The 16019-nt window shown below is 33.0% G+C and overlaps 1 protein-coding gene and 1 pseudogene across 4 annotated transcripts; both read right to left on the reverse strand.

Moving 5' to 3' along the window:
* Nucleotides 1-2880: 2880 nt before the first annotated feature.
* Nucleotides 2881-5706, reverse strand: LOC120147432 (transcription factor PIF4-like). 4 transcript variants are annotated; one of them, XM_039160817.1, is made up of 8 exons: nt 5599-5706; nt 4750-5500; nt 4557-4655; nt 4362-4427; nt 4208-4273; nt 3862-4104; nt 3665-3779; nt 2881-2996 (listed from the first exon to the last, which is right to left on the reverse strand). In XM_039160817.1, exons 1-8 carry the CDS (start codon nt 5667-5669, stop codon nt 2992-2994), a joined length of 1416 nt encoding a protein of 471 aa, XP_039016748.1. In that variant the 5' UTR covers nt 5670-5706; the 3' UTR covers nt 2881-2991. The 4 variants fall into 4 exon arrangements, with proteins under 4 accessions (XP_039016748.1, XP_039016747.1, XP_039016746.1 ...); XM_039160816.1 differs by having other exon boundaries at nt 3665-3782; XM_039160815.1 differs by lacking the exon at nt 2881-2996 and having other exon boundaries at nt 3573-3779.
* Nucleotides 5707-13280: 7574 nt separating this feature from the next.
* LOC120147484 lies at nt 13281-15312 on the reverse strand (annotated as a pseudogene).
* Nucleotides 15313-16019: the final 707 nt, after the last annotated feature.

Below are 16019 nucleotides of genomic sequence, written 5' to 3' on the forward strand. Positions count from 1 at the left end.
CATGAAGCCTCAAACACAAGTGGATTTGGAGAATCATCTGCGGTATTCATATTGTTGGAAACCAGAACCCAACTCTTTCACAAATTTAGCAACAAATTCATTAAATGATATCGGTGGTTAAAGAGAACGTTGTTAATAATTAAAAAAATAAGGTAAACTACACGGGAACCACCAAACTATAGTTAAAAATCATTTTAACCACCAACGTTTCAATCTGATCAATCAGACCACCCAATTATTTAAATGCTTCAATCAAGTCATCGGCCGTTAATTTTTAACGAAGGTGGTGACGCGTTCGTTTATAAAATTCCGCGTTCGTTTATAAAATTGGCAGAATTATATATTTGGTCCATAATATTTACACATTCTATCAATTTAATCACTATTTTAATTCAATTAAATAAATTTAACTATCAAATTAAGACTTGACACATGTCAATACATGATTGAAAGATTTTATTTATGAATTTTACCAAATCACTGAGTCAAAGGTCCCCAATATTTTAAAGTTATAACAATTTATATTTGTCTTTTAAATGTTCGTTAATGATAAAAAAAGTAGAAATAATAAAGTATAGATTAGAACCTACACAAATTATAAAATAAAAGATCACATAAATAACCAAACAAATATAATATTTAAAATTGTAATTAAGGAAATATTTACAATAAAAATAAATTTAAAAGTTTTATATTTTAAAATTAAATTTAAAATATAATTTAAAAATATAAAAATGAATTTTAATATTAAATTATAAAAGTTTAATTTAATATTTTCTTTTATATTTTTAAGATTTACAAATTGTGTTTTTATATTTACATTTATAATTTAATATTTTTTATATATTTAAATTATATTTTAAATTTAATATTAAAATATAAAATTTTAAAATTATTTTTATTATAAATCTTTCTTTAATTAAAATTTTAAATATATATTTCTTTAATTAATTTTGTGATCTTTTATTTTATAATTTATTGTAAACTTTAAAAGACAAACTTTTGGTGTAAACTTAAAAAGACAAATAATTTGTTTAATTTTTTATCATTAATAAACTTTTAAAAGACAAATATAAATTGTTGTAATTAGGTGCCTAGTTGCTCATATTTTCCCCTTAATGTTGGTACGAATCCCTTAGAGTGTAAATTTTTCTCTTTAATAATTATTTAATTTAAAATTCATAAATAAAACCTTCTAATCATGAATTGACATGTGTCACGTCCTAATTGAATAGTTAAATTTATTTAATTGAATTAAAATAGTGACTAAATTGATAGAATATATAAATATTACGGACCAAATATATAATTATGTCAATTTTATAAACGGACAATTCACCACCTCTGTTAAAATTAACGATCGATGACTTAATTGAAACATTTAAATAATTAAATAGTTTGATTAATTAAATTAAAATTTGATGGTCAAAATGATTTTTAATTATAATTTAATGATCTCCCTTGTAGTTTACTTTACAAAAATATTAAAAAAAATAGCAACTTTATGAACAATTTCCAGCAAGCTACGATAGGCCGTCAAACAGTACTGTTTGGACTATAATGTGGGACTATTCACCCTTTCATGGACAATCCTTTTCAAAGCCAACCAAACTGACCATTTCTGGTTGGGCTCTCTGCGGAACTTTAGAGTTCGATCCAATCTATTATCACAATAAATATATTATATTTCATATAAGTTAAGTGAATTTGGAATATTTTAAAAATCGCAAATATGCCATTTACTAAGAGTGTTCAGATCCAATTCGATCTAAAAAAATAATCGAAAATCGATCTAAAAAATCGATAATTGAAAAAATCGAAACCGATTTAGTGTGTATGTATTTTTTTAAAAATCGATCGATTCAGTTTCGATTTGAAAATTTGAAACCGATCCAAACCAAACCGAACCGATATATATTACAATGAAGTGTTTCCATATTTCTGACTTTCCTATTAAGACTCTTGAATATATATAATATAAGTCCCAAAAGTTAAAATCGAATCAAATCGCACTTAATTGGATCAGATCGGATTAATTTTTTTTAGAAACATCCAAACTACAAACATTTATACTTTCGTATCGGATGAATTTTTAACCAAAAACCGATCCAAACTAACCGCAAACACCTCTACCATCTACTATCATCCGTATTTTATATATATATATATATATGAGAACAGTGTTATTCATATGTATGACGAATTGAAGATTGCCGTCTTATTTGCCAACATTCCAGCAAGTACATAATGTAAATGAATCAGACTATAATAAAGTAACTATTGTTCATATTTATTTATATATTTTTAGAAATATTCGTGTTTAGTTTATCTTCATTTAAAATTTTAATATTATATTTATTTATTTTGTTAAAAATATTTATAATTGATTTATTCAATATTCATTTAATGTTCTAGAAACAACACTTTTTATCTTTTTATTTGCAAGTTAAATAAATATGGTGAAATCACGTCACTAATTTTTAAATTCCTTAGACTTTAAAGTTTGAATCCCAAATGTTCAATTTAGCCTATACTATTTAAAATATAAAAATGAAAGGAAAATTAATAACCAAAGAAATAAGTTTATACATGAGTTAATAAACGAATTTGTTCGTAAATATAAACGAACTAAACACTCTTTTATCCATATTCATTCATTTACTAAATAAATATAAAAACTTGTTCACTTTTTTATTTAACTTAATAGATGAACATTAACAAATCCTTCATTAAATATTACCCTTGGTTGTGATTCATCCAAATCGAATGAAATAATACCGATGCCTTCTTTTGTTGAGTGCTTATTAAGTCTGGTGGTGGGTGTCCCACTTGATAATGTTGCATATAGGAGATGTGACTGTCGACTTAAACTTCCTTCATCGATGAACGGGACACTGGGCCCTTCCGCATACCTAGTGTTCGAGAAAGGAAGGCACCGCATGTTGGGCGGCATCAGCTTCTAGCAAGTTGCTATGGACCCCACACTTTCACTTACCCTATCAATAACAAATGCATGAATATGAACATTATTCATGATTAAACAAATAACGAGTTACTGTTCTGGGGGAAATAAAGAGATGGACATAAAGGTTATTATTATATATTTTTTGACGTACGGTTAACATATATTATTGATATGTCATTTTTTCATATATTTAATTGATGATATATCATATGTCATGTTATCATATTGAGTGACAGGTGACATGTCACCTTATCACTTTGGGTGAAGTGATACATGTCACGCTAGTAATTTATCAAATGTAAATTAGTCAACTAATGATTTTTATTCAACCTGAATTATTTTAACCAAAAACTTGACATATTAGGAGCTAAAGTACTTTAAAAAAATAAGAATTAAAATATTCATTCATATAAATGTTTGGGCTAGTTTTAACACTATACCAAATACCTTTTGGGAGGATGAAAATGAAATTAGTGGATGACACAAAAAGCAGTCCATATCTAACGGTGTATGCACATAGATATAAAATAAGAAATTTGTGGTCAATACCCCCCAAATATTTTGGACCCAAGAAAAAGGTTAACGTGGTGACAGCCGTAGTTCAGTGTCATAAATGCCACATGCACCTCCCCATGAATATGATATCAAACAAGCATGAGAAATTCGATTATCAAACACTGAGAACAAATTAGTACTCACCCATCTTGCCACTTGGAGAAGTGTTATTGGTTGTAGTTGGTCTTATAGTACCAGTGGGAGCTAATGCCATTGGACTTTGCGTTGTAGTTTGAGGGCCATATCCAAACATATTCACCTGCTACAAACACAAATGATCATAGTAAGCTTACAACGAACGTATCGACGAAGTAATGAGTGCAATGCCATCAGACATATACCTGAGAGGCATTCTGCATTTGATGGAAGCCGAGAAAGCGTGCATATTGGTCGGACAGCGTCGGATTCTGCACATGATGTTGGTAATTAATTGGATTCAAATGTTGAGTTTGCCCCGTTGCAGCTTGCAGAGGATTATGAATAGAAGGCATTGCGGATGGACCTATTCCCATTCCCATGCGGGACATATAATGTTGTATTCCTGGAAACATCATTGGGGCCATCCCATTTCCCATCCACATTAACTGAAACACACCAGATCTGACTTTAAGCGACTAAGTGATACGCTAACTCGAAACACCAATTTAAATTTTAGTCGTGTTCGTAGACCTAATGGATGTTTCATACCTGAAGCTGTAACTGAAGAGACTTCAGATATTCAATTGCCTCATCTAGCATAGATGCCTTGTCTGTCTGCAGCAATAACACTAATTCAGTTAGGTCGAACTGTCATATTCTTTCATGTTCGATTATAAACCATAGCCTAAAAGCTGTAAACGACCTTGTTGCAATGAGGAATGAGCTCTTTCAATGCTCGCATCTTCTCGTTGATCCGATCCCTCCGTCTCTGCAACAACATTATAAGCAACTCTATGAGAAAACAAACATACATTCATGCATACATACAAGTAAAATTCTTTGTAACTATACATTAAACTTATGAAATCTGAATTATTAGAGTATGTCATAATCCCACCCTCTCGGATAAATTATGGATTTCAGCTGCTCGACTCCGGCGAGAAAGACTGGATTGTTGGGGTGGCTTATTTGCTGCAGCAGATTGATGTTCAGCAGCCTGAAGAAGGTGAAAACAATTCATGTTCATACCTGAAATCACAGTTCACGTTGAAGGGGAAAAAATGTAAAGGGAAAGTGAAAGCGAGTTTCACCTCACTTTGAGACCCATTGTCCTCCCCATCTCTGCCCTTCCTTTTATGGCAACTCGTGAATCCAGACCCGCCCGAAGAAGAAGTAACAGTGTGTTCAACGGTCTCGATCTTTCCTTTCTCGCTTTGGACAACATCTTTTTGAGCACCGTCTTTCAATGTCTCGACCGATAAACCGGTCACGGTAGTTCCAAAACCGTTGCTTGAACCTCGGCTAAAATCAATATCGTTTAGAACTTGATTGCTGCCACAATAGCTTGATCCAACCGTCATAGCCGAACACTCCTCAGCTTCTCTTCGTATTGAATTACCGCTTTTACTCTTGCTTAAACCTCGTAAATTCTTCTTGTTATGTGCCGAATCAAACTGAAATTTGGGAGGCGGCATCGGATTCCCACAAAACTCCGGAGGCGAAGAAGAAAGGTTAAGTTGGTTTGGAATTGCAGTGGTTTGATGGTAATCCGGTTGTCTACTGGGGTCATTATTATTAATGTTTTCAGCTTCCATTGGATCAGATAAAGGGAGTTCAGAGAAAAAGTCTGAACAAAACTCTTTCTCGAAGGAATCTTCAATAGGATATTGGATCCATGAAACTGTTTCATAATCATGAATTAGATTACTTGAATTCCCATACGATAAACTACCCTCTCTCAACGTTGGTTGATCATTTCTTTGTACTTGTTTTCTGTGAGTTTGGCTGTTCAAAACTACCTGACCATTTTCCCATAATAACTCCACCAGTTCATTGTCTTGGCTGCAAAATTTGGTACAAAAGAGAGAAATAATTTCAAGAATTGCAGAAGATTGAAAATAAAAGCAAAGAAAGAGTTTTTAAGAGCAAATGGTGCAGACCCCATGGGTTTTCTGTGGTTGGAGATTGGGAGATCAGGCTCAACATTCCAGTCAGGAGCCGAATGGTTCATGGTGCAAGCCAATAGGAAAACACCCAGATTTTTCTCAATCAACAGGCAGATGAAACCCTGTTGACAACAGATAAATTATTAGTTAATGAATAAAAGAAGAAGAAAGAGCAATTGACTGTATATAGAATAGATATATTTTGTATAGTATAAGGAAACATTCTAAAAAAGAGGAATGAAGCTCAACTGAAACTGTAATTAAAATACGAGCACTAATGACTTAAGATTCTATTTGCAAATGTTTCTTCTTACCGAATAAAGTTATGGTTTTATTATATAAAAAAAGAAAAGAACAAATCTTTGTATACAAAATTAAAAACCCAATATGAAAACTAAGCCAAATGAAAATTATAAGAAACTTTCTTCCATTCTCTTGCTCTGTTTCTTTTTCTTTTTTCCTTTTTCAGTTTGAAGAGAAGCTAAGAGAGATAGGAACCTTGACGGGGAAAATACGAAGTTACTAATCTGGAAATGAGAAAGAGAAGCAGTGGTTACAGAGAAAAGCTGAAGCTGTTTGTTTGTGTGGGAAATTTGAGAGATGAAATAGACAGCGAATGAGCGGAAGGCGAAAACAAATTCTGCTGTAACATCATGTGCAATTTATTATTTGTTTTGGTAATTACTTTCCACGTGGCGAGTAGGTAAATGGGGTTTTTTCCATGTGGGGGGCCAGAATCAGATGATTTTGAATCTGGAAAATCTATAAGTTAACGCCCAAGGAGTGTGTGATCCGAAAGGGCACGGAGGAAACGCCACGTAGACAAAACATATGTTTTTGGGCGTTTTTACCGAAATATCACCCTTGCATGAAATAATTACCTTTCAGGCACCATTTCCCCAAATATTACCGATCTAACATCCTTTCTGACACAGTGGCAATAAAGCGCGGATGGCGGGGTTTTTTATGAGCTGACACCACGTAAAGGGAAAGCGGGGATTGTCATCTGCACCTTCGTGGGGTTCTGACACGTACAAAGGCGCATATCTTTCATTATGCACGTTGAATTATTGATACTCTATTATTATCTTATCCTAAAAACTCAACTTTTAACCGTTTCACCTCCCCTATAAATATCAGCCCCTCTGAATGTAAACATTACCACACCAAAATTACTTGCTTATTCTCATTTCTATTAATTTCTTCTATCAAGCTAAGTAGATTTTGTTATTTTTTTATAAGGTCAAATAATTTTTGATTATATTATATTTATTTTATATTTAATTATTAAACAAATTTGTTGTACTAATTATTTTTATATTATTTTTTGCGGTTGTAAAATTGGAAAGTGGAATCATACCTCGAGATAATTTGTGGATATGATAACAATATGAAATTGTGTTATTTAAATTATTGTGAAATTTTTTAATTTTTTTGGATTAATTTATATTTTAATTCATATACTATTTATTTAATTAGACGTATTTTAGATATAAGACTTTCGATCTTTCAAAGTCTAAAATGACGTGTATTTCAACTATTGTTTAATATGATAGATAAATTCAGGAAGATGAAATCAATGTCGTCTTCGCATCAAATTATTCTGTCAGAATATCCTTCAAGAGGAACAACACTCTTGAGGACCTGAAACCTACGTCTTGAATGTGTTTCGTAGGCGATGGTTGTCTGTGTCGATGAGGATTTCTTCGTATAACTTGTTCTTCCTCACTCTCATCATCATCAGGACCAACTACATTTTGTTGATGAGGGACGAATGACGATGTAGCACCTTTATAGTATAAGGATCCTGGAGGTGTATGACTGACTATCCCACCGCTCATAGAAAATTATGAAAACTACGAAAACACCGACGTCGATGAGTACGAAAACTACGTCGGAGGTGTCTGTGTGTGTGGTCCACCTTCATTCGCCAAATAAGCAGCATATGAATCCCACGATGGATCTACAAGCATGGAAGTATAATATCTGCTATGAGGGTTCATAAAACCCTGCAGCGGTGGCATCTGACCTGGCTACGGTGGCATCTTATATGGCTACGGTGGCATCTGATATGAAAACGGTGGCGTCTAACTCGGTTACAGTGGCATATGAAATGGTTGTTGTGCCATTTGATACGGCTGCGGTGCCATCTAAAACGACTCTGAATTTTACACTAGTGTAGACGGTGACTGCTATGATGGTTCATGTGCTGAAGCTGAGGACGAACTGGAAGCGCCTGCTCTTCGTCCATGAGTCAGGAGACAATGATGCTGTGACAGTGGACATCTTTGTCGACGTTGATGAATGCTCCCGCCTTGTGATTCCTCGGAAAGTAGGACCGATTTCCTGTTCGTTTTGAACCACTATAATAATCATCTGTAACCAAATAATGATTCACACAAATGGGTTCCGTACGGGGAATTCATCCACGTCGATCCTCTCATATCATTACACACGCGATCAATAGGATGCCACTCGACAATTGCATAACATATCAGAGGGACCACCACCATTCAGACATTTAATGGGCCTCTCAAGTGATGTGGGATGCAAATCTTCATTTCTTTAGTAGAATAAGGAGCTCATTGAAACTAAAATATATATATATAATTCTTATCAAAATAATATTTTAATTATATAACGATAATTAAAAGTAAATAATAAAATTTAAATGCATACCTCTATACTAGCCTTCTGATCAACGAGTAGCTGAATTTCTTCTAATTCATCTGGTAAATCTCGATGATCTTTTCTTGCGCTTGACCATGTATTCAATGAAAAAATTCATTATATACTCAACAAAATTATTTATTTACGAATTCAATATTGAAATTACCTCAACAATAGCGTAAAGACCAACATGTTTTTCATGATCGGACATAAAAAGGGTATGCGATATCACGCCCAAGACTGGAGAAGAAGGAGATATCCACCGATAGCATTTTTGGATAATCAGTTGCTCGACACATTTCCCTATACAGAAAATGCCAAAACTGCAGAGCCCCAACTGAGTGTGTCGGCAACGTGAAAATTTGCGAGGTGACGCAACCACATACAATTAACTTGGTTGTGCGATTTGTCAGACATCAAGATCCCTCATATGAGCTGTAATATGCAAGATTGTGTATACATTTTAACCTATTCCTCGGAGGCATCGCGACTCAAATGTTTAAAAGTTGTATTCAACCAATTTAACGATATTCAACCACTGTTGAAATTAGGTGGGACACCTACAAGATACTCACACAAGAAATGCCAATCATCATCCGCCACCCCAGAAATCATATCCCCATCTACCGGAAGCCCCAACTGTATGAAAACATCCTCCAACGTAATTCTGCACTCTCCACACGGAAGATGAAACGCGTGAGTCTATGGTCTCCACCTCTCAACCAGTGCATAAATAAGGTTGGATTCAAGGTTACAATGCCCTTCATATTCGCTATGTAACCGAATCCAGCCTCGGCTAAATATGACCAGACACAAGTAGGTATCTATAACCTAAAGTTACGAATGAAAGAATCTAATATACAATATCTCTCCTAATTTAATAAATAGTTTACAAATTAAAATATAAACTAATACTAAAAAATAAATAAATAAAACATTCACAATAATTAAAATAATAACACAATCTAAAATTGTTACTGTATCAGTAAAATGCATTGAGATGTGATTTCCCATCTAAACATAGCAACCACCTTCCATTTTATAATTGCAAAAAGTAATAAAAATTAGTATAATAAAATTTAATAAAATAATAAATTATTAAATAATTCTAATATAATAGAAAATATTTTACCTTCTTAATATAAACATTGATAATCTTCTTAATATAAAGATTGATAATATGAATAATAAGAGAATTTGAGATTTGAGTATGGTTTGAAGGTTGTGTTGGGTGTGGTATTTATAGGAAGAGGAGAGGGGGAGACGAGTGGTAATTAATGTGAGAAACAGGCGGTTGGGGAAATAAAGGAAAGGCGTGGATGTCGATCTGTGCCTTTCGTACGTATCAGAACCCCGAAGGTGTGGATGTCTATCTATGCCTTTCACTTATGTGGCGTCAGCTCGGACAATACCTTGCGAAGGTACGAATGACGATCTGTGTTTTATTGCCACCGTGTCAGAAAAGGTGCTAGATCGATAATATTTGGTAAAAGGTGTCTGATAAATAATTATTGAGTGTAAGGGTGATATTTCGATAAAAAAACGTTTGTTTTTTATCGGTTAGTGATGAACGAAACTCCTTTGTATTATGTTGTATAAAGGCTTGATAAAAAAATAGTCCAAATTATACTGGTTTTTCATTTAAGTATCACAAACGTTATCATTTTAAGTGTCTCGATTTTAATATATATTAAAAAAACTCGTTAAGTGATACATCTCGTATTTAGGTAATTTAAAAAAAAATAAAAAAACTTAAAAATATTATTATATTTAAAAAATCTTAATTTCTCTAAAATTACAACAACAAAAATTCAAATCCCTAAAAATCCCCAAAATCAACCCTAAAACCCATGATCCTAATCTTACTATCTTCCTTGCCAACCACGACCACCGTCGTCGCTGCCACCTTTGGCATCTTCCTCGTCAACCGTCGTCGTCCTAGCCTTCACGCACGTCGTCGGATCGCCTAAGTATCGATAGGGTACCAAATTGAAACGTTAACTAAACGTTAGATATGATTTTTCAAAAAAAATAAAGTTCAATTACCAAAACGAAACAAGAATAATAGTTTAAATACAAAACATATAGTTTATTCATCAATTTATTTTAATTTTTGTAGACTTCTTTAAAATTGTGATTTTATTATATTTTCTCTTTAATTATACAATAAAAGTAATTGCTTTTGTTAGTTAAAAATGATAAAATAATTTAAAAAATATATTTATATTCCGTTTAGTGTCGTCTAAATCGTCACATGGGTTTTAGATTTTGATGCATATGGATTTTCACATGTTTTTTTTTTAATTTTTTCTCTTTTACCAAAAAATTGACTTAAAAGTTCATCTAAAACTTTTAATCTTAAAATTGACTTTAACATTGGTTGCAGAATAAAGATGTCCCATCGTTGTTGGAACTTGGAAGAATCCTATATCTTAGAATAATGACTTTATATGAATGGTAAATCATTAAGAACATCTTAAAAAATAATGTCGAGTTTTACTATTAAACTCGAATTATATTAAATAAACTTTAAATTTATTTAAAAATTAATTTACCTGTAATGTTTATTGCATATCAACCTTAATTTACCTGTAATGTTTATGACATATCAACCAGCTTTTTTTAGTAGTACGATACGATTATAAAGTAATATATGTTCAGAATTTTTCTTAATCACTGACAATACACACACCTTGCAGATATAAATGTTCGAACCCAAAACTTTTAATCATTGAGGCCACTTGATGGGTTCGCCAACCAACATTTTTTATATGTTTAAACATGTTTGTGACTTTATTTCACTTATTAAAAACATTTGGATCATTTAGGTAATTATTATTCATGTAAATATAAAGAATATACTTATACATGCACTGTACGGAACCGTAAAAGAATGTATTAATATGGTAAAATGTATGTTTTAAGAGGAAGGTATATAGTAGACTTAATTCTTGGTATATAGGGAAAGCGGACATTTTCTTGCGTCAAATCAAGGTCTATGTTGGTCTATGAGTTGGATATGTCGTCTACTTTATGTTATCTTCTTCTTGCTTTTTATATAATGGCCATGGAATCTATCTACCTTCAATATATTGATTCACAACTTGCATGTCGTATAATCTAAATCATATCCAGGAAAATCTGGAAAATGTTTGTTCTTTCTCCTTGTCTGTGATACATGTGAATAGGGTTCACGGTTATATTTCACCCATTGTTTTGAAAATCGAACCGGACCGGACCGACCGATTCAACCGGGAACCGTTGCCTAGTCCGGTTTAATCTAAATCGGTTGAACCGCTACTAGTGAACAGGCCAGAACCGCTGAACCGTTCGAACCGGACCGGTTGAAAATCGAAAAAAATCGGAATTTTTTTTTTTTTTTAAAAATTAAACCAAACGTCATTTGTTAAACGAGCCAAGTCGAACTCGAGTATTGCTGAGCTCGACTCGAACTTGAAAACTTTAAAAGTAAGCTCAACTCCACTCAAACTCACAAGTTAAAAATTATCAAGTTCAACTCGAACTCAAAATATAATATTAAAACTTGAACTCAAAAAGGCTTGAACTAAAAAAAAAATTTAGAAGCTCAATTGAAGCCTAAAATTCGAGCTTGATTGAAGTGAAAGAATAGTTCACTCAATGCTCACCAAAAGGCTCCATGATTTTGAATGCCAAATTACTTATATTATTTATAGAAATTAGTTGTGATGCTATTCTATGTTTCTTAGCAATGCGAGATTGTTTTGTTCTCATATTTTTACTCTTTAGACTTTTGGGATGCTCTTCTATGTTTCTTAGCCATGTGTGATTGTTTAAAAAAAAAAAATTAAACCAAACAATATCATTTTGTTATGATTTTTTTAGCCCCAAATTTATTTTTTAATTATAGTTATATAATTATATTTATTATTTAATATGTTTTACCTTAAATATTATGTTGTATTTAATTTGAATCATTTTGTTTCACTTGATTTTATGATTTTTAATTTATATATGTTATGACTTGCTTTGAATATGACTTGTGATATAAAAATTATTTTTTATTAAATATTTTTGGTATTTTTATTTAATTTTTTAAATAATTATGACGTCGTCCGGTTCTTCCGACTGGTCAGACCGGTTCGATCGGTTGAACCAGTGAACCGGTAACATGACCGATTCACTAACCGGTCCGGTTCTGAAAACCATGATTTCACCTAAACCAACAAATATACAGGAACCAGCGATGGACATGAGTTTATTGATACTATAGATTTACAATCGGGACTAGCATTGCCCTTACAGGTTCTCAACAGGGAAACCCGGAACTGACCTATCTTTGAAGCCAACGAGCGTAGCTCGTCAACTTCGTCTTTGCTTAATCTCCACCCAAGGGCACCAGAAAATTTTTCAGCTTGTTCGGCGGTTTTGGCTCCGGTATTGGTACAACATTCTCCTGGGATATTAACCAGTTGAGCACAACCTATATCCAAAAAAAAAAAAAAAGGCAAGTCGAATTAGCATGAATAAAACAAAGGCAAGTCGAACTTTTATCCTAAAAAGAGCTCTCTAACGAGTCCCATAAGTTCTAGGCTCTCTGGATGAGCTTGACTGATTTTTTCTTTTCTCGAACACCTATGACTAAAAAAACTCACAGTTGTAACAGTGACTTCAAGTCATCCGTGTGTGTTAGTGCATTATTGTACATGCCTTTCGGTGGAGGAATATATCATAGAATTGTAGAAGACAACTTTTGTGTTAATTTCTAGACCAAAACATAAATGCTATCCAAGCTTAATGCATACAGGTTTCAGATAGTCAGCACATCAATAGTTAGTCGCTAATGCCGAAGTCTCTGTAATAAAACTGTTTTGTCGGTATGCTTGAAACAGAGAACTATGGACAACTGTAGGAAGCTAGAACGAACCTGCGTTGGAGTTTTACCATATTTCTCTCCGATTTCGTTAATTCCGTTAAGGAGCGGTTGCAGCGGCACATTTATAAAGACATAAGCAATAAATAGTGAAATTAACAATGGGACGTTAACCACTCTTGAAGCTTACTTTAGTTAAAAACTCTGAAGTATAAATTCTAGCTCGAGGTCCAGTGGACGGGGCGTATATTTTCCTGTAAGGGCACCTGCTAAGAAAGAAAATTATACAGCTGCACAGCACCCTCCGTATCTTGTAGATATATGCAACACTCAAGTTTATGCACCACATTGTTCATAAATCTGACATCATTTCTAGTTGTTTCAAAGCTCTACTTATTCTGAGCGATTTTGTTTACTACATCCCATTTTGGTGGATAATTGAACTTGCAAATTAATATAGTAAACAACATTCTTTTCTGCATTGGTTGGCTAAATTTTGAAATCGAAAGCAGATTTTAGAAACATCTATGGAAAAGAATAGGAGCACTTCGAACTCCATGTGATTGTATTTACTTCTCGGAAGGAGGCTTTAACTCCAATTTGCAAAACACAGACAGACATATACATGTACATTGTCTGTGCTTGAATGGAAATGCAGGCATGCAGACAAATAAAAATAGGTACTGCCTTTGTTTGAAAAATAAACATTATCGTATCAAAACGAATTTTAAAATCCTGTTTTGTTTACTCGTCAATGAAACTATCAATTCCCTGCAATCCCTTAACAACCTAATTTGTTATGTCGTTCTTGCATTGATCGATTTCTTGATAAACAACGAAAGGCTCACACATGAATACATGTAAAGAGCCAATGAAACAAAAGATTATGGATATTACCTTGTGCAATAGGAGAATATGCAATCAAAGAGATTCCAAGTTCATCACACGCAGTCTTCACTCCATTTTGCTCTGGTGCCCTGTATATGAGACTGTATTGCACTTGGTTTGAAGCTAGAGGAATTCCTCTCTTCTTAAGCCTTTCATAAGCCTCACGAAGTCGCTTCTCTGAAGTAGGAAATTTTTACTAATAAGAAAGAAGCCATAAGGTTAGGAACTATGTTACTATGACTCTTTCTTTTAAGTATTGGCGTCTGATACATTTCGGACATGAGTACATTCCTCCAAATATCAAAATACCTAAAATGAAAACTGGACATATCTGTCTAGAAACGTAACAGTACCTGACACTTGTACCGGGTCCGAATTACACGGACTAGAAATGAAAATTTTCATATAAACGAAGAAAATGGTTTCAGAATATGAACTCTATATAGCTGATTTGTAGTTAAACTCGACAGTGCCAACTAGTAATTGGCAGTAAAAATATTTACCACTGTAGTTTGAGACACCAACTGCCTGCACTAGGCCCTGCTCAACAGCATCACCGAGACCATCAAGATACCCTGAAAAATGGTTTTCAATGACCCAGCTTCTATTCGAAATCGTGGGGCTGCATAAACATCCGATTGTACTTGGTACATAAAGTTAATTATTTGATAAAGTAGTGGCTTTGCAAACAACCTTCATTTCCCCATACACCAAGCCTGAAATCTAATAGAAATGATTCTGAGGGATTACTTTTTCATAATACAATTGATAAATCCTATAAAGCATTCTTAGCACATACCAATGGAGTTGATAAAGGTCGACTGATGAAAGCCCAAGTCGACAAAGGGAATCCTTGAGTGCATTGAGGACACTCTGACGACCGAGCCTCCATGGAAGAGCAGCAAACTTCGTTGCAACGGAAACTTCCACACCAGGTTTCTTTCTTTCCCTTTCCTTTATAAATCTTCAACAACAATGTAGTATTTTATAAGTTTAAGTAGGCAGATAATAAAACTAGAGCAAGATAGTTCTGCATTTGTCCTTCAGTGAGGACTTTAAAGTAGTCTTCAAATAAATTCGAGAAATGTACCCTCCCAACAGAGTTTCAGAATTTATGGCACCCAAGAACTGCAGCAAGAATGAAACCATAAATGGTACTCTTTCCAAATAGAGAAAATGAAGTAAATAAACTGATATACAATCATATTTGTTTTTACCGTAGTGCCATAAACTTCAGCTGTATCGAAGAAGGTTATACCACAATCAACGCTAGCATCGAAAGACGCCTTAGCCGCCATCAATTAACACCTAAATTAACCGAAAAAATTTAAACACCTAAATTAAGAAAAATAAAATAATTTAAAGCATTTTTATATTAAACCTTAAAAATAATAATTATTTATAAATTTAGCACTCTTAGTTGCGCTTTATTTTTTTTTTTTATCGAAATAATAGTCTTTAGTTTACTAGCTGTACCTAATTGGACAAAGATGTGTATTGTTAATTTTTTTTTGGTAAATTACATAAATGATCTTTCACTATGTGGTGTTATTTTGTTGAATCATTCGAGTATTAAAAGTTAAAATAGTCTCTCAATTATAGGCGATACTTTGGACAATTAAAAAGTTACGAAATAATCACCCGACTATTTATATATTTTAAACTTGTCATTTTTCGTTAAAAAATTGATGACCGTTTGAATTGGATGTTAATCTGTTGACTATGATAACAAAATCATATGTTGCTAATGTCTATTAGCACTGCTGTTACTTTAAAGTAATGACACGACGACATAATATTTCAAGCATTGACTTAAGGGCATAATATAAACATAGACTATATCAACAAAATACAACTCAAACAGTTTTGAAATCAAATTTTTATCATATCTCGGCGAGCGATCAACTTAGATGGTCACCAATTTTTTAACACAAACATATTGGAATATTTGAATAATCAAGTGGTCATTTTGTAACTTTTAATATCGGAGACTCAACAAAATGAC

This window comes from Hibiscus syriacus, unplaced genomic scaffold (genome assembly GCF_006381635.1).
Source record: "Hibiscus syriacus cultivar Baekdansim isolate YM2019G1 unplaced genomic scaffold, ASM638163v2 tig00110940_pilon, whole genome shotgun sequence".
Taxonomy (NCBI): Eukaryota; Viridiplantae; Streptophyta; class Magnoliopsida; order Malvales; family Malvaceae; genus Hibiscus; species Hibiscus syriacus.

Coding starts and splice junctions, on each gene's coding strand:
- LOC120147432 (XM_039160814.1), bottom strand. CDS start 5,669: ATGAACCATTCGGCTCCTGACTGGAATGTTGAGCCTGATCTCCCAATC. Junction 5,501..5,598: donor AACCACAGAAAACCCATGGG/GTCTGCACCATT, acceptor CAAATTTTGCAG/CCAAGACAATGAACTGGTGG. Junction 4,428..4,556: donor TCCATAATTTATCCGAGAGG/GTGGGATTATGA, acceptor ATGTTGTTGCAG/AGACGGAGGGATCGGATCAA.